Source organism: Podarcis pityusensis (genome assembly GCF_964106645.2).
Source record: "Podarcis pityusensis genome assembly, chromosome: 6".
Classification (NCBI taxonomy): domain Eukaryota; kingdom Metazoa; phylum Chordata; class Lepidosauria; order Squamata; family Lacertidae; genus Podarcis; species Podarcis pityusensis.
The window spans coordinates 86,306,053-86,323,936 of NC_138030.1; the positions used below are offsets into that span (position 1 = coordinate 86,306,053).

Genomic DNA, 17,884 nt, shown 5'->3' on the forward strand with positions numbered 1-17,884 from the left:
TTTATTCAGATTATTTCCTGTTTGTTTATTACGGAGGGGTGTTGGTTTCAAATTTATTTTTGGGTGGGAGGTATCAACATTCTTATGGCCTGTCAAATCTGTTGGCAGAGAGTTTTGTGTTGTAGTGTTTGGTCAGTTGCTTAGGGACCGGCCTAAACACCATCTTGGTTGTGTTAACTACAATTTTGTGGTTTTCCAGTTTAGGAAGACACGGCCTTGTTCAGTAACATGCAAGCATGGCTTAGGAGGAAAAAATCCTTTCCATATGTCATCAATTCAATGTGCTTTCAAAGTAGTTTTGAAAATTCCAGAGCTAAGTTTGATATTTGTTCTTTTGTGCTGAAACTATATAATAAGTGTGATACTTCTGACTCGTAGTTGTACCATGTTTCATGATATATTGTAATCATGTATGGAAAGAAAGGTCTTTAGTAAATTCACTGGTCACTTCAGCCTAACTTTTCATTTTATGCTGTAGGGTCTCAGAAATGTTTATCTGTAATTTAGATGTTTCTCCACAACTTCTTATGATACAGTATATGTGTCATCTATTTCATTAGTGCTTTCCAACTTTTTTTTTTTAAAAAAAACCACCCCGCAAGCAGAAAATTAGAAAAGGCTAGGTCTAGAATATTTCTCCCTGGTGTGCTAGCTTTCTACTTCAAGGGAGATTTTTGGTGGTATTTCCTGCCTGCAATCTGAAATGATAGTCAGTCCTACCACCCCTTTCTGTTGCGTTAGACTGGTGCCACAGGGACAATGTTACCGCAACACTGAATATTACTCACTCCTGCTGCCCCTTTAATTGAGGGCTTGAGGTGTTTGGAAGAGACGCCAGTGATGTTTTTAAAAGAAAAAGGCAGTTACCCCTAGTATATGAGATTGGGGTTTGATAGAACCTCAAGGAAGACAAACCAAACATGACAAATGTTACCAGTGGTTCTGGTCTTTCTCGATGTATGTGTTTTGCAAAATATTTACACATGTGGCATGCTTTTCTCTATTGCCAAATCTGCATCTCAGGACCCCTTCTTATACGGTGCTTGGCGCTTGGGTATGTGAGTTGTATAGTTTGATATAGTTTACGTGTCGAGGTCCCCAAGCCACTCCTAAATAAATTCACACTTCACACCACAATTTTGTTTAAGATTTTTGGCATAATTTTGGCCACAACTTTATTAAAATGCAAACAATGTGAGTGGTTGCTTAGACATTGGTTGCAACTATCTGTCCCTGCCCAGGGACAGAACCGACATCCGCAAGCCTGCAAAGTCAGTAAGGGAAAACATTTTATGGGGAGTAAATGGAGCTGGGTACCATGTCCTCACCTCTCCCCAAATGCTCCCAGGGGCTCTTGCGTGGCCCTAGCCCCCTTGCCAGGGGTGCAGACAAAAGTATGGTGAGCCCCTGGATTCCTTTAATGGAATACCCTTGCAGCAGCAGCACTGGAGGGGCAGGCACAGCCAATCCATGCCCCTCCACCAACCAATTTTCTAAAACCAATGCCTAACCGCAACTTACAAGTTGTGACGATTTGCTACGCAGTAGGCAAAACCCAAATGGCACCAGCCAGTCAGTCAAATGGACAAAATTCCTACCAGGCTCCTGCCCCAAAAGCAGACGACCCCATGACAGGCATAGCAAGGTCAAACGCAAAAAACGCCCTAAAATTAGGGAGGGTGGGCAGGTGATCCGATGCACGGGGCGAAAAGAGGAAGCTCAATGCTGCACGCAGGGAATATATGCAACCAAGGCTGTCAATCAAAATTGGCAACATCAAACTCTCCCCAACAACCAGGGGAAGCCAATCACACTGTGCGCCATCCAACCAACTGCCCAGCAACAGAGGGGTGTCTGGTTAACCCCACCACAACCCGTGCTCTCCATGAAGGAGAACCCGGTATGTGGTGCAATAAAGTTGGACTAGGAGTGGAGAGACCTAAACTGAAATCTCTGCTAACTCCTGAAACTTACTGGGTGACCTTGGTCCAACTATTATCCCTTGGCTTAACCTAACCTACCTCCTAGGGTTGTTGCGAAACTAAATATGTAAAGGAGTGAACCATGCTGCAATATACCATATATATAAATATTGAGTCTGAATAGTGAATTTGAATCCAAGTCTGCTGAGAGCAGATCCACTGAAATTACTGAACCTTTGATAGTCATGACCAGTGCTTTTTTCCCTGGGGGGACGCAGGGGGACGCATACCCCTAAACATTTTGTGAATCTAAGTTTGGCCTCCTTGAGGGACAGTGTTTCAACATGAGTAGGAAAATGAGAGTACCCCTAAACATTTTTTAAGAAAAAAAGGACTGGTCATGATGATTAACTTCAGTGAGTCTACTCTGAGTAGGATTAGGGCCTTCTGGCAGTTACCTCACTGCGAGAAGTGAGGTTACAGGGAACCAGGCAGAGGGCCTTCTTGGTAGTGGCCCCCGCTCTGTGGAATGCCCTCCCTTCAGATGTCAAGCAAATAAACAACTCTCTGACTTTTAGAAGACATCTGAAGGCAGCCGTTTTTAGGGAAGCTTTTAATGTTTGATGTTTGATCGTGTTTTTAATATTCTGTTGGGTGGCTGGGGAGACCCAGCCAGATGGGTGGGGTATAAATAATAAATAATAAATTATTACTATTATTGGTGACATCCCAAAAGCATTCAGTGTTTGAATCCTTTTCCTTATGCAGCCCAAACAAGGGGGGAATTATCAGCAGACTTAGGTGGATTGAACTGGGCAGCATAAAAAGGACTGAGGTGGGCTGGTTTTGGAAGCACTGAATTGTATGAACCAAATCTTGTCAGGACACAAATACCAAATACAAGCCATCCATTTTTAAATACTAAGAATAACAGAAGCAGCTCTTTTCCTTACTATAGTCATTACCAACCCCAACCCCCATTTCCATTGTAAATATATCAGAAAAACCTGGTCAAAACAAGCACTTAGTGCAGGGGTAGGCAACCTAAGGCCCAGAGGCCGGATGCGACCCCATCGCCTTCTTAATCCAACCGATGGACGGTCCCGGAATCAGCGTGTTTTTACATGAGTAGAATGTGTCCTTTTATTTAAAATGCATCTCTGGGTTATTTGTGGGGCCTGCCTGGTGTTTTTACATGAATAGAATGTGTGGTTTTATTAAAAATGCATCTCTGGGTTATTTGTGGGGCATAGGAATTCGTTCTCCCCCACCCACTCCAAAATATAGTCTGGCCCACCACATGGTCTGAGGGACGGTGGACCGGCCCCCGGCTGAAAAAGGTTGCTTGACCCCTGACTTAGTGGTTCCTTATCTGAATTAATTTCCCAGGGAAACTGTTAACTCGTCTGAAGCCAGAAATCCAGAAATCCACTTATTTAACAGTAAATAGACCAATGCTTGTATACTTCCTTTTAACTAGCAGAAATTGTCCAAACCCCAACAATATCATTGTTTTCTTTGTCAGAGTTAATGCAAGTCCTACTGATCCATGTTTTAACTGTAGTTTTTTGTTTAAAAAAACTGTTTCCCACAAACCTCCTTCCAAACAGAGAATTCTTGACCTTATGGGATCTTTGCCAGCTATTTCTTAGAGGGTCATGGTGTAGCCTGAGGTATCTGAGGCTGCTTCTAAGCAAAATATGTGATTGTAGGGAACGGTGTTTTGCTTTTCAGGGATTTGGCTGGGCAAAAGGAAGTAGTGTTTTTGTGTGTGTATGTGTGGAACGTGTGTGTGTGTGTGTGTGTGTGTGTGTGTAACTTGTAGTAGTGTTTGTACATATTTTCTCACAGTTGGGGAAATGTTCTTGCAGAGCTGCCCAAAAGGGACAGCATTACACAAAGAGGATGTTTGGCATGTTGTCATTCAAAAATCAATCAATCAATCAATCAATCAATCTGTAAATGACCTTGTTTCTCATGTCAGATCCCGCAATTGCAAAGCTATTGATTCCCTGTAAAATGCAATTTGCTTTCCCCCCCTTTTTTCTTTTCCCCTTTCAGAAATTGGTCCTGTAACAATAACCACGGATCCCAAGAAATTTCAATATGAACTCAGGGAGCTATACGTTCAGGTGAGTGTCTTGTCTCCTTGCCACAATTGCTTTGGGGGGAAAAGGAAGCTAAGCCCACTCAGAATCATAGAATTGTAGAATTGGAAGGGTTCAACTCTGGTTCAGTTCCCCTGCAACTGTATCCCAGCTCCAAAACAATAACTGGGGGTTTAATTACAGATTGGTCGCAATACCATCAGGTAAATGATGTGTTTAAGGAGGTTAAAGAGAATATGGGCTTTGAAATGAGAAGATCCAAGCTGGAGATAGAGTTGCTGGATGATAAGAGGGAAATATTATCAAAAATGTATAAATTACTATTAGAATGGCATACTAAAGATGAAGAAGTTAAAGTGGTTATGTAACAATGGGCTAAAGATTTTGGTTATAATATTCAATTAAAAGCATGGGAAAGGTTATGGAATGAAGGAATTAAATTCACTGCCTGTAGTGCATTAAAAGAAAATGTGATGAAAATGATGTATAGATGGCATCTGACACCAACTAAGCTTGCTAAAATGTATAAGACAAAAAATAAGGAATGTTGGAAATGCAAAGAAAAGGGAGGGGATTTCTATCATATGTGGTGGACATGCAGTGAGGTAAAAGCTTTCTGGGAAATGATATATAATGAATTAAAGAAAATGTATAAAAATACATTTGTTAAAAAACCAGAAGCATTCCTATTGGGTATAGTAGGTGAGGAAATTCCAAAGAAAGACCAAAAATTGTTTATGGTATGCAGCAACGGCAGCAATGACTCTTTCAGCTCAAGCAAAGCTTGGGTATTAATTCATTTTATCTGGAGAAGTGAATTTCCACATAGCGAGCATTAGGAAAGTGGTACGTTGCATGTAATTAAATTATTACTATTGACATTCCATTTAGCCACACTATGCTAAATTATAAAATGAAGCTTATGGTGTTTTCAGCTTGTTTTTGGTTGGGATCCAATCACATACCAGCAAATTCAGGTTGTACAATTACAGTAGATTTTGTACTCATACATTACACACACCCCCCGACCTTTTGCGGGAAGGGAAGTGATGTGGGATAGCAAGTACTTGAATAAATGAATGTTCAATAAACAGCTGCTGTTGTCTAACTTCCTCACAAACTTTGTGCAAACAAATCTCTAGGGATGTTCAATAAACAAGTTGTCTGCAGGCAACCATTGAGAAGTCATACAGATCTTTTGTTTTGAAGAGCCATTTGTACGGCCTCCCTTCCTCAGAGTTATTGGAAGTTGAGGTGGAGGAGAAGAAAAGAAAAACATAGCTTAAAATAAAAGCACAACAGCAGAACTTTCATGGCGACGAGACAGATTTCTCCCACAGGAAAGGGGGTTGGGGTGAACATGCTTTTCATTAGCTAAAGAGAAGAAGAATTAATGCCATAATTTAATAATGTAAGAATACCGAAGCGGTGGAACAAATTTCCAAAGGCGGTTTTTGAATGATCTTTGCTGCAGAAGTCAAAGTGACTGAATTTGACAGACCTGTTGAATAGGGTCGTTTAGGGATAACACGCAAGAAGAAAACATGTACTCTGTGTGTCGGGGGAGGCGGGGAGGAGAGCTGACGAGATCATGGCAGAAATCTAGCGTTCCGATAACCCTGTTTAAGGGAAGAATATATACAAGCCACTTTGGGATTCCAGATGAACGTGCACTAAATGGGCACACCTGCCCTACAGATGTAAGACAGTCTGGAGTTCAGATTAGGGCATTCTCCTCTGCAGCCCCCGAAAAGCTGCTCTAGGGACATTGGGGGCAGGGACTTTCATGAGTGGAGGAGGCTGTGTTGCAAGGGACCTCAGTAGAAATTGGGCGGTGATCTTGTTCCAGCAGATCTCCACTGCCACAAAGTTCCTTCAACTGGTTCCAAACAATTTCCCATCCTACTGCTGCCCCCATAGCAGGGGTGGAGGAAGGGGGCGGGGGGCGGCCCGCCCTGAGTGTCATCAGTGAGGGGGGGGGGTGAAATTCGCCACGCCGCTTGCCCGCGACTCCCAAGCCTGAGCAAAAGGAGGCTTCTCAGAAATAAAACACAACATAGTATGCAACAGCCAAATTGATGGCAGCACAGTAACTTTCCCAAGGCAATGTTTACATACAGCAACAGGAGACGGATAGACAGCAATGCTATTCTGATTTGTCCCCAAAGACAAACAAATACTGCCAGTTCATATGAATTACAGGTCCCCCCCCCCTTTTAAAATGTTCTTTCTCAATTTTCTTTCCATTTGATCTATTTTTTCTGCTTGGCCTTCCATTCTAAAGTCAGAAGTTTCATTTTTAAAGAGACTTATTAGCAGATCAGTGCTCTCAGAACAAGTATTTTATGTTTAGCTGACAACTAGTTTTCATACAGTGCTTCCTGCTTTTCTAACTCCTCTTGAAGGCAGCTTTAAATAATATTTAAAGGACGTAAAGCAAAACAACCAACAGAAAACAAAACGCAGTGGCAACTGCAGTAACATCATAAATTAAAAATGCTTTTGTAACATAACTGGCCAAAGATTTGAGAAAACAGAATGGCATATACCTGGTCCCTAAATCATAAAGAAGTAGACACCTGGGGAATATACTTAGGTTTTTTAAATATTTTTTCCCCTTAAATTTTCTGTTTTTACAATTTAGAATATTCATTTCAACAACCTTAAAATATCAACGACTTCTTCTCCTTCCATGGTTCATTTTGCATAACATAAATCCCTGAATATTTTACATAAACTAAACCATGCAGTATTCCATTATTACATCCATCAAAACTTATTTACACTGTTGAATTTATCTTAATGCTGCCAACGTTTCCAAGTGTACACAATTTCCTGCCCATATATTCAATAAACATTTTCCAATCTTCTCTAAATGTATGTTCTTCTTGTTCTCTTATTCTATATGTTAGGTCCACAAGCAGTGCATATTCCATCAGCTTAAGTTGCCATTCTTTAGTTAGGACCTCGCTCATTTTCCATTTTGGGGCTAATGAAATACGGGCTGCAGTTGTTGCATACATAAATAACGTTTTTTGACATCTGGGAATTTCCATCTGAATTATCTCCAACAAAAAGGACTCTGGTTTCTTTTTATTGCATTCATCAATATTTATTTACACCGTTGAATGGCTACTTAAGGAGATACTTCACAAAAACAGTAACGTTTTTCATGGTTGACCCCTATATCTACAAATGGGGAGGTTAAATGAATTCAGAATTTTTGTGACTTTTTAAACTTTAGCACTGGTTTGTTTGTTTTTTAAAAAACCTTACATTATTTCCCTGTCTCCCGATTATAAACAGGGGGGCGGCGACTGTCCAGAGATGAGCATTGGCGCAATCAAGATTGCTCTAGAAATTTCTCTCCCGGGTTCATTCATCTATGTTTTTACTGATGCGCGATCCAAAGACTACAAGCTGACCCATGAGGTCTTACAGCTGATTCAGCAAAAGCAGTCACAGGTAGGAAACAAATTCCAATTCTGATTATATCAAAACTGCCATTTTTAATTATTTTTGTTATTTTAAGTCTCTTAAAATAAATAAATGAAATATGTTGCTATTGATTGCGGTCAAATACCATCTTGGATAAAATATGTAAATGACAGTTTGATCCCATGTGGGAGTCAGTTTTATTAGCTTCAGCGGGACTTACTTTTAGGTATGGGATGCGGGTGGCGCTGTGGTCTAAACCATTGAGCCTCTTAGGCTTGCCGATCAGAAGGTCGGTGGTTTGAATCCCCATGATGGGGTGAGCTCCTGTTGCGCTGTCCCAACTCCTGCCAGCCTAGCAGTTCAAAAACACACCAGTGCAAGTAGATAAATAGATACCACTGCGGTGGGAAGGTAAACAGCTTTTCTGTGTGCTCTGGTTTCCGTCATGGTGTCCTGTTGCACCAGAAACAGTTTAGTCATGCTGACCACATGACCTGGAAAGCTGTCTGTGGACAAACGCTGGCTCCCTTGGCCTGAAAGCAAGATGAGTGTCACAACCCCATAGACACCTTTGACTGGACTTAACCGTCCAGGGGTCCTTTACCTTTACCTTTTACTTTTAGGTAATTGTGTTTAGGATTGAATTATACAAGTTGGAGGCGACCAGTTTCTACAAATAATAAGTAGGTCCATACAATATTGAGATGGGTAGAAGAAACTATCTCATCACAGGTCATACACAGTTTTATTAATGTGTATGATATTCTAGACAGGTATTAGCAAAATATCAGCTTTCCCCACTGTCAGGTGCTGATGTGGTTGCTCGGGAGCAAACAGGCAAGACTCCAACCTGTCTTTTCCAGGCTTTATTATATGTACAAACTATTTACAGTGCAGAGCGTCGCAAGTCTATGTCTGCTCAGTCGCTAGCAGAATCTGGGAGTGGGCGGTCCTTATACCTTCGCCAGCATAACAGCCGTGTGACCCCCAACCTTCTCCTCCCCTCTCTGCGCCAAAGACTACTGTGCAGAACGGGTGCTGGCAAAGGGGGACTTGCCTCCCCTCCACTTTGCTCAGGCTCTCCTTAGCATCTTCTGATCCTTGCACCCCCTCCCCACTGGAGTTGTGGCTTCTCTCCTCGCCAGAGGAAGAACTACTTCGCAAGACCTTCGGAGACTCCCTGTAACACAACTGCTGTTCCACCTCTCGCCTCTGAGCTGATGGCAGTTCCCTGACACCCACCTTAGCTATCGTTCCCTCTGTTTCCGATGTTGAGGTGTGAATGCCAATGGTTATGTAGCCTACAGGGCATGTTTTCAACTCCTGGTGCCTTGAAACAGAACCTTGTTTGAAAGCCTTGAAAGCCATTGTCAATCGCCATAGATGATGTTGAACTAAATGAGCCCCTGGTCTGACTCAGATCAACGCAGCTTCCTATGTTCCTATGAGGGTCAACAGGTGCAACAGAGCACAGAAGCTTGCAGAAGGGCAGACAATCTGGTGGAAAAACCCCCAAACTCTAACGGACAGGGAGGGGACATCTGAAACAAACCTGAGGAAGACTGATCAGAAAACCACTGATAACCGGCAGTGCCGGATTTACGTATGAGCTAAACAAAAAACAAAACAAAACCCTGGATGTACATTTCCAAAATATAAGATAAAAAACAAATAAAATAAAACCTACATACAGCAACGGTGTTTTGTGTTGTGTAGGCTCCTTTGATGTAAGTAATGGGCCCCGTCTGCTAGCCTGCTCCCTAAAATATCACTGGTTTCCTCTTTTCTATATATAGGGTGCCTACATTCTGCATGGACTGGTTGCATGGCAACATATGCAAATGGATTTAGATACCTATTAAAGGTAAAGGGACCCCTGACCATTAGGTCCAGTCGTGGCTGATTCTGGGGTTGCGGCGCTCATCTTGCTTTATTGGCCGAGGGAGCCGGCGTACAGGTCATGTGGCCAGCATGACTAAGCCGCTTCTGGCGAACCAGAGCAGCACACGGAAACGTCATTTACAGTGGTACCTCGGGTTACATACACTTCAGGTTACATACGCTTCAGGTTACAGACTCCGCTAACCCAGAAATAGTGCTTCAGGTTAAGAACTTTGCTTCGGGATGAGAACAGAAATCATGCTCCGGTGGCGCAGCAGCAGCAGGAGGCCCCATTAGCTAAAGTGGTGCTTCAGGTTAAGAACAGTTTCAGGTTAAGTATGGACCTCCGGAACGAATTACCGTATTTTTCACCCTATAGGACGCACCGGCCCATAGGACGCACCTAGATTTTTTTTTGGGGGGGGGAATAGAGGGGAAAAAATTATTCCCCCCCCCCCCCAGAATGGGAGCCAGAGCAATGCCGAAGCTGCGCGGCTTCGCGCCGGGCTCCCTAGGGCTGCGCAGAGCTTTCTGAAGCCTGGAGAGGGAGAGGGGTCGGTCCCTTTCGCTCACCAGGCTTCAGCAAAAGCCTGTATTCGCCCCATAGGCCCCATAGGACGCACACACATTTCCCCTTCATTTTTTGAGGGGAAAAAGTGCGTCCTATAGGGCGAAAAATACGGTAAGTACTTAACCCGAGGTACCACTGTACCTTCCCGCTGGAGCAGTACCTATTGATCTCCTTGCACTTTGATGTGCTTTCGAACTGCTAGGTTGGCAGGAACAGGGACCGAACAATGGGAGCTCACCCAGTCGCCGGGATTCGAACCGCCGACCTTCTGATCGGCAAGCCCTAGGCTCTGTGGTTTAACCCACAGCGCCTAATAGATACCTATTAGGTCCATAAATTACCATATAGCATACATTCAACAGCGACAATTTGTTGACAAAGGACAGCTGGACATATAAAGGGCCCTATCACGTTCAGTAGCTTAGGGCGTCATCAGACTTAAATCTGGCTCTGATAACCGGGTTGGGTGGGGAATGTAATGGAGTATCCTGCAGGAGGCACAGCTGACTGGAATACTAAACAGGAACGCTCTGCAAGGTAAAATTTTACTGCAGGTCCCAGTTGCCCCAAAGGGCTAAAGTTCTTGCCTGGTCCCCATCAGCATGTGCCCACCAGCTGTTCCAGTTATTGAGCAGGGACAAAACTACCCCTGGAAGGTCTGCAGAACTGAAGTCTGCAGCCGGGAAGGAGAGAAAAAAGCAAATAACTAACAGCTTCCAATTTTTTACCTCTCTATTTAACTGGAATCTGGCACGTTCAGCAGCTATTTTTTTTTTTTTTTTAAAGTTATGCTACGACTAATAAAAACTTGTAATTACCCGAGGCACTAATGAATGTTATGAAATAATGTGGCCTATCATTCCTGCTTGCCAATATGGTATTGTTCTTCTGAAAGTTATTACGCTAATTACTTAAGACTGAAAATATTAAATAAAGCGTATCCCTTTAATGACATAATGTATATTTCCTTCACTAATTGATTTCTGATGCTTTGCTTTTTCCATTCTTTCGCGTACGAGGGCTGTTTAAATATCCTTGTTTCTTTCCCCCCCAAACCATATAGGTTGTGTTTGTTCTAACAGGAGACTGTGATGATAGAGGACATATTGGTTACAAGGTCTATGAAGAAATTGCATCAACAAGCTCCGGTCAGGTTTTTCACTTGGACAAAAAGCAAGTTAATGAGGTAGGAATGAGTGGAGTTTAATTTTCATGGCAGTCCTATATGGGTATTGATGGGATGTGAATTTTTATCTAGTGGCCTTAGTTTTGAACTGAACATTCCCTGCTAAATGTTTCATCAATGAAGCTGACCCTAAAGATGAAAATTGTGGGAGAAGAAACTCAATATTTCTATTCATGTATTCAGTGAGTTCGGGATAACATAGATGGAGCTATTCCATTTTATCTTTACAACAACACTCTGAGGTAAGTTAGATGCAGAGATTTGCTCAAGGCCGTCCAGTCAATTTCATTAGTGAGCAGAGATTTGAACTCAGGTCTTCTTGTCTCAGCTCCCAACAGTTTATATTTACAGGCTCACTGCGGAAATCTGGATAGATTTTTAGATGCCGCTTCCTTCCAGCCACGGGCAAGCATGGCATCTGAACTAGCATCCCGGGTCACAAACGGTTGTTTAAGAAGTGTCCCTTTATTTAATTTGTGTTCAAAGAGAGTTTGTTAGCTCTGCGAAGCCCAATGGAACAGAGACGTACTGTTCTTCAAAAATACTGATCTTGCATAATGCCCAGCTGTAAAGTATTGCTTGAGGTCAAAGTAAATGCAGCAAAGAGCTCTCCAGTGACTTTAGTCGAAACCTCTGGTGGTGTGGGTAACTGGAGCTGTAGCATGGACAGAGAAGGGGTTTAATCCTCTCAGTCGTACCTTGGATCTCAAATGCCTTGGCTCCCGAACAAACCAGCTCCTGAACAATCGAAACCTGGAAGTGAGTGTTCCAGTTTTCAAACGACTTTTGGAAGCTGAAAGTCTGACGCGGCTTCCGATTGGCTGCAGGACGCTCCTGCAGCCAATCAGAAGCTGTGCCTTGGTTTTCGAACAGTCCCGGGAGTCGAATGGACTCCCAGAATGCATTCTTTTCGAGAACCAAGGTACGACTGTACTTTGATTCTTAACTTCATTATACACTGAAAATACTATTTATTTACTTATTGAATACCGCCCTATACCTGGAGGCCTCAAGGCAGTTCACAGAAAAGATCAACATGAAAGCTGCAATATATATAATCAAACAACAACGCAATAACCACCCCCAAAAAAGCCACATTTTAAAAGGGCATAGGATGTAAATTAGATCAACCAAATGCCTGGTGAAAAAGGAACATTTTTGCCTGGTGCCTAAAGGTATATAATGAAGACGCCAGGCGAACTTTCTTGGGGAGAGCATTCCACAGACGGGGAGCCACTGCAGAGAAGACGCAGTGTTGCCACCCTCCGGACCTCTCGAGAAGGAGGCACACGAAGGAGGGCCTCAGAAGATGATCTCAGGGTCTGGGTAGCTTCATATGGAAAGAAGCAGTCCCTGATGGTTGTTCAGTTCAGAAAAGTCTACATGCAGAGATGCAGTGGTCAGCCTCCAATGTGGAAGAGATGTTTCTGGTGCACATTTAGCTAACCAGCTTGTCGAGGCATTCTAGCAGTTCTTTCCTGGCACAGCAACATGCCTGAAACACCGTTTGGGGATTTCTGAATTAGCTCTGCTGATTTGCTTACTCTGAGCAATTGCATTCACAATTGGGCACCATTCCACCACTTGGGTGGAAGACACAGTTTCATTTTGGGTTTCCTGTAATAAAGCCATTCCTAAGAAAAGCATGACAAAGGTGTTATGAAGGGACTGTAAACTTGGAACATTTTGGGGGACTTTCAGGTTCCACGTTGTCGCTGCGGACAATAGCTATTTCGCAAGCTCTCATGACTGAATTTGCTGAATCAAAAAAGTCACATGTTGTTAATTTTGGTAATCGAAATCATCTGCCCTAGTCATAAACATTCTCTTGGACTTCCCAATATACACAGTATTCCATCAGCTGCCTTGCGGTATGACTCAGAAAAAAATATGAATATCGTGGGTTTTTAAAAATTGAATTTTGGTTTATGCAGTCAGAGTTTGACTGCTTTATTGTCCCACGCATGTGAACTTTTTGGACATCTTGATCATGAGCTTTTGGATTGCTATTTGTTTTTCTAGTTGTAGATCTGGATATGTTGTACTTGGAAACATCGTGCCTGCTACAGCAAGTTTTTGTTTAATAAATTGAAACAGGGAATTTACATGACTTGGCCTTCAAGAGGAAGTGTATCTGTATGTGGTAGGTAGGGACTTATAGAGCTTTCTTATTCTGCAGAACATTGACTTTAATATACTTCTAAAAATAGATTCTAATAAATGTTTTTCTCGCACAGTGAAGCGATTACCTCCCTCTCGTTAATCAAGTCACAATTGTGTTCAAATGCACTGGGTGCTTTGAGGGGTTCGGCAAATCATGGATCTGGAGGTCTAGTGCCAGTTAACCACAAAAACCAAATTGTAGGTGTTATGTACTGAAGTTCTCACCCTGGGCCAGCAGGGGGATACTGTAGATAGTTTTCATTCAGGTCCACATATGCAAATAAGGAATTTAAAGTGACGTTCAGTGATTGGATAGTTACAGAAAGTTGTTACTGTTGCGTTGTAGTTGAGCTCTATATAAGCAGGCTGGCTGAACCCTTCAGTTCAGTTCTGTTCTGGCCTGTGAATAAACAAGAGCTGTTTGAAGAATCGCTGTGTCGTCTGATATGTTCACCCACAACTTAACAGTAACCTCATGATGCCCCAGCGTAAAATGGTCAACACAACACATCTTTATATGACTTTACCGCAGCAAGAGGGAAAATGGTTTCAATGACCAGATGAATTCACTCTGTATGCAATAGATGGTATTCACGATGCTATTTAGGAGTGTTCCAACTGATTTTAGGATTCTCAGAGGGCATGTCCATTCTACATACTGAAACTGATTTAATAGTCATTTCCTCTTCCCAAGGCACCCTGGGAATGGTAGTTTGTGAGGCTAGCTGCCATCTGTAGCATGCATTGACATGTTCTTAGGAGTTTGAATAACTTCTTTAAAATTACACAGCACATTTCTAGGATGTCGGATAGCTATGGGCACAGCACAGAGAGCAAGTCAAGCCCACGCATCATTGTTAGCTCAGTTGGTTGGAGCGTTGTGCTGATAACACCAAAGTTGTAGGTTCAATCACCACATGGGACATCTGCATGTTCCTGCGTTCCAGGGGGTTGGACTAGATGATCCTCAGGGTCCCTTCCAATTCTACAGTTCTGTAAGTCTATTATTCAGTGTGTCTCTTCCCATCCCAGTTCCAAACGAGACTGGCCCCATGTCTATTGTTCTCTTACAACATCATCTCTAGCTGGGGAGGAGGGAAGGCCTGTATTTTTTAGCATACCTTCTGGAAGCATTTCCAGCTAATAGTTTCCATGACAAAAAAATCACCTGTACTCTGTAGTCATGCACAGGGCCTTCTCGGTAGTGGCGCCCGCCCTGTGGAAAACCCTCCCATCGGATGTCAAGGAAATAAACAACTACCTGACTTCTAGAAGACATCTGAAGGCAGCCCTGTTTAGGGAAGCTTTTAATGTTTTATTGTGTTTTTAATATTCTGTTGGGAGTCGCCCAGAGTGGCTGGGGAGACCCAGCCAGATGGGCAGAATATAAATAATAAAAATTATTATTAATATTATTATTATTATTTGACAAACTTGGCTAGAGCCATTAACCAGGAGTTGTCAGTGAGGAGAGACAGTGCTGTGTACTTGACCTTCTGGCAGCGAAGTCTGGATTATTCAAGCAGCTTTAAACTTGGAAGCATTCTTGAATAGGTTTTTATTCAGTCTGATTCTGTTCAGAATTGGAATGCAAAATTAACAATGGTGCATCCTTTGTTATGTCATATCCTATGCATATATAATGTTGGCAGCGTAGCTGCTGTTCAACCTTCAAGTCCTGGCAAAGTATTAGGATTGTATATAATGTTACATGATTACTTAGGTCCACTAGTTTTAATGGTTTCACTCTGAGTAGAACTTAGTTAGATTAACCCTTAAGTACAACTGCAGTGGTACCTTGGTTCTTGAATGGCTTAGTTGTCAAACAAATTGGCTCCCAAGTAAGTACTCTGGTTTGCGAATGTTTTTTGGAAGCCAAACGTCCGACACAGCTTCCGTTTGAGTGCAAGAAGGTCTGGAAGCCAACCGGAAGCCACGCCTTGGTTTTTGAACCCAGAATGGATTAAGTTTGAGAACCAAGGCACCACTGTAATATGTAAGTTAGCTGTATTAATCATTTTCCAATTCTGATTGGACGCTAGCAATAGTTGTAAGGTAGTAACATGGATTGTGCAAATATCCCTCCTTTTCAAAATCTCTTCAGCTCAGTTGTTTCCCTTTGCAATGTTATTTGATGATCCAGTCCAATAAAGTCATGTAGTTAATGGGATGACATTATGAGGCTGCATTTAACAGAATGGCATCATCAGTAAATGCAGTCGCAATCAATCACATTTCTTTATGAGGAGAACGGTGGGTGAGGGCAACATAAAATAAGTAAAAATGACTTTTTGAAAAATGGGGGAAGCGTTTTTTTGGCCCTGCCATTTGTTGGTCAAACAGGGTTGTTTTTTTAGCTTTTAATGTGATCGAACAGAAACCGTAGTAAGAGCAAATAAATAAATAAAAGAGCACCAGTGGTTCTTTTACACTGACTTCAATCTTCAGATACACCAAATAAGGACTTGTCTGCACTTCCTCTCCCCCCGCTCCTTCTCCCTGCGAAAAACTGCTCTTTAGTGCTCAATTGGAGCAAATGCCAATTTGGGTTTTCTCCAGATTGATGCTTGCTCTGATTTAGCACTAAAAAGTGGGTTTTCCCTGGGAAAGGAGTAGGGAAGGTGTTTTCTAGGCACTGGACAAGCAGAAGTGCGAATAAGCCCTGAGTAGTAGTGGTAGTAGTAGTAGTAATAATAATAATAATAATAATAATAATAATAATAATTTATTATTTATACCCTGCCCATCTGGCTGGGCTTCCCCAGCCACTCTGGGCAGCTTCCCAAAAAATATTAAAATACTGTAATACATCAAACATTAAAAGCTTCCCTAAACAGGGCTGCCTTCAGATGTCTTCTAAAAGTCTGGTAGTTGTTCTTCTCTTTGACATCTGGTGGGAGGGCGTTCCACAGGGCGGGCGCCACTACTGAGAAGGCCCTAGAATCATAGAATCATAGAATCATAGAGTTGGAAGAGACCACAAGGGCCATCGAGTCCAACCCCCTGCCAAGCAGGAAACACCATCAGAGCACTCCTGACATATGGTTGTCAAGCCTCTGCTTAAAGACCTCCAAAGAAGGAGACTCCACCACACTCCTTGGCAGCAAATTCCACTGTCGAACAGCTCTTACTGTCAGGAAGTTCTTCCTAATGTTTAGGTGGAATCTTCTTTCTTGTAGTTTGGATCCATTGCTCCGTGTCCGCTTCTCTGGAGCAGCAGAAAACAACCTTTCTCCCTCCTCTATGTGACATCCTTTTATATATTTGAACATGGCTATCATATCACCCCTTAACCTCCTCTTCTCCAGGCTAAACATGCCCAGCTCCCTTAGCCGTTCCTCATAAGGCATCGTTTCCAGGCCTTTGACCATTTTGGTTGCCCTCCTCTGGACACGTTCCAGTTTGTCAGTGTCCTTCTTGAACTGTGGTGCCCAGAACTGGACACAGTACTCCAGGTGAGGTCTGACCAGAGCAGAATACAGTGGCACTATTACTTCCCTTGATCTAGATGCTATACTCCTATTGATGCAGCCCTCTGCCTGGTTCCCTGTAACTTGGCTTCTTGCAGTGAGGGAACCACCAGAAGGCCCTCGGAGCTGGACCTCAGTGTCCGATGGGGGTGGAGACGCTTATCTGGTAGTGCTTATCTGGTGTATTATTGGTTCCCTACAGGTTTTCAAGCATTAGTTTGGTGTGATAAATAACAGAGAGACGCAGGCTGAAATCCAGAGGAGTGTGTGCATGAAATTTATGCACCTGGATATCCCCCCAGAGTTTCCTTTTCAGAATGTGCTCCTCCCTAGAACTCTTTAAACCGTTCTGTAAATCTCCCTGAATCCAAAAAACATCTTAGGAACAAGACAGAAGACCTGCATGAAAGGGGCATGGCAGTTTTTCCCCCCTCGAGAAAGCTCTTGTGTGTAATTCCCAAACCGTTTTCCGATTTGAAGGAACTAAAGAACAGCTTGGAAGTTTCTGGAGTTGGGAATGTGTAAAAAGTGCCTTTGGAAAGAAACACCTGGCTAAGGGTGGGGAACATGCGCACACCCCTGGATTCCAGCCATATTTTATGGTGTTGTGTCAAGACTGTCCTGCGCCGATTATTGCAAATACATTAACATTGCAGTCATTTTTGTCGTCACATTAAGCCTGCCAAGCTCTGGCCTGTAAAGTAATAAAGGCCTAATTATTCTAGTCTACTTCCTTTAGCTTGTCAAAGGGTAAAGATTGTTCCACCAGGGAAAGGAGATTTGGAAATTCCACCTAAACATTTGTTGTTTGCATTCTGAAGTTAGCATTTGTTCTGGCTAAAAGCCACTTTTTTGGGGGGGGGAGTTAAAGCAAATAATCCCATCAATACTAACTGAACCAGGCCCTTGCACCTGAAATTCTGAACTGTTTTGGATAAGCACCATGCAGATACAGATAGTTTTAAATGATACTAATTCTAAATGAGGTTCTTGTAGCACTTGTAAGCCTATGGTACAGAGGACTCCTTGCCATTGTCAAGGGATGGGGCCGGGGGCACTGTATATTCTCTCAGCTATTCACAGATGTAAAAAATAGCCCATAGCATGCATGTTTCCGTGGAACTGATGAAATTTCACACCTTTGC

General features: G+C 42.7%; 1 protein-coding gene across 4 annotated transcripts in view; it reads left to right on the forward strand.

Moving 5' to 3' along the window:
- Positions 1-17,884, forward strand: part of HMCN1 (hemicentin 1) — a 293,517-nt gene that overhangs the window by 44,166 nt on the left and 231,467 nt on the right. For 3 of the 4 annotated variants that reach the window (XR_013988112.1, XM_081011980.1, XM_081011981.1), the window contains exons 2-4: positions 3,984-4,054; positions 7,337-7,495; positions 10,984-11,106. Coding sequence is in view for 3 of the 4 variants with exons in the window: in XM_081011980.1 (XP_080868106.1) it covers positions 3,984-4,054; positions 7,337-7,495; positions 10,984-11,106 (353 nt within the window). In the remaining variant the exon portion in view is untranslated. Of the gene's footprint in view, positions 1-3,983; positions 4,055-7,336; positions 7,496-9,264; positions 9,333-10,983; positions 11,107-17,884 lie in introns of those variants that run through there. The other variant, XM_081011982.1, reaches the window with a different exon arrangement.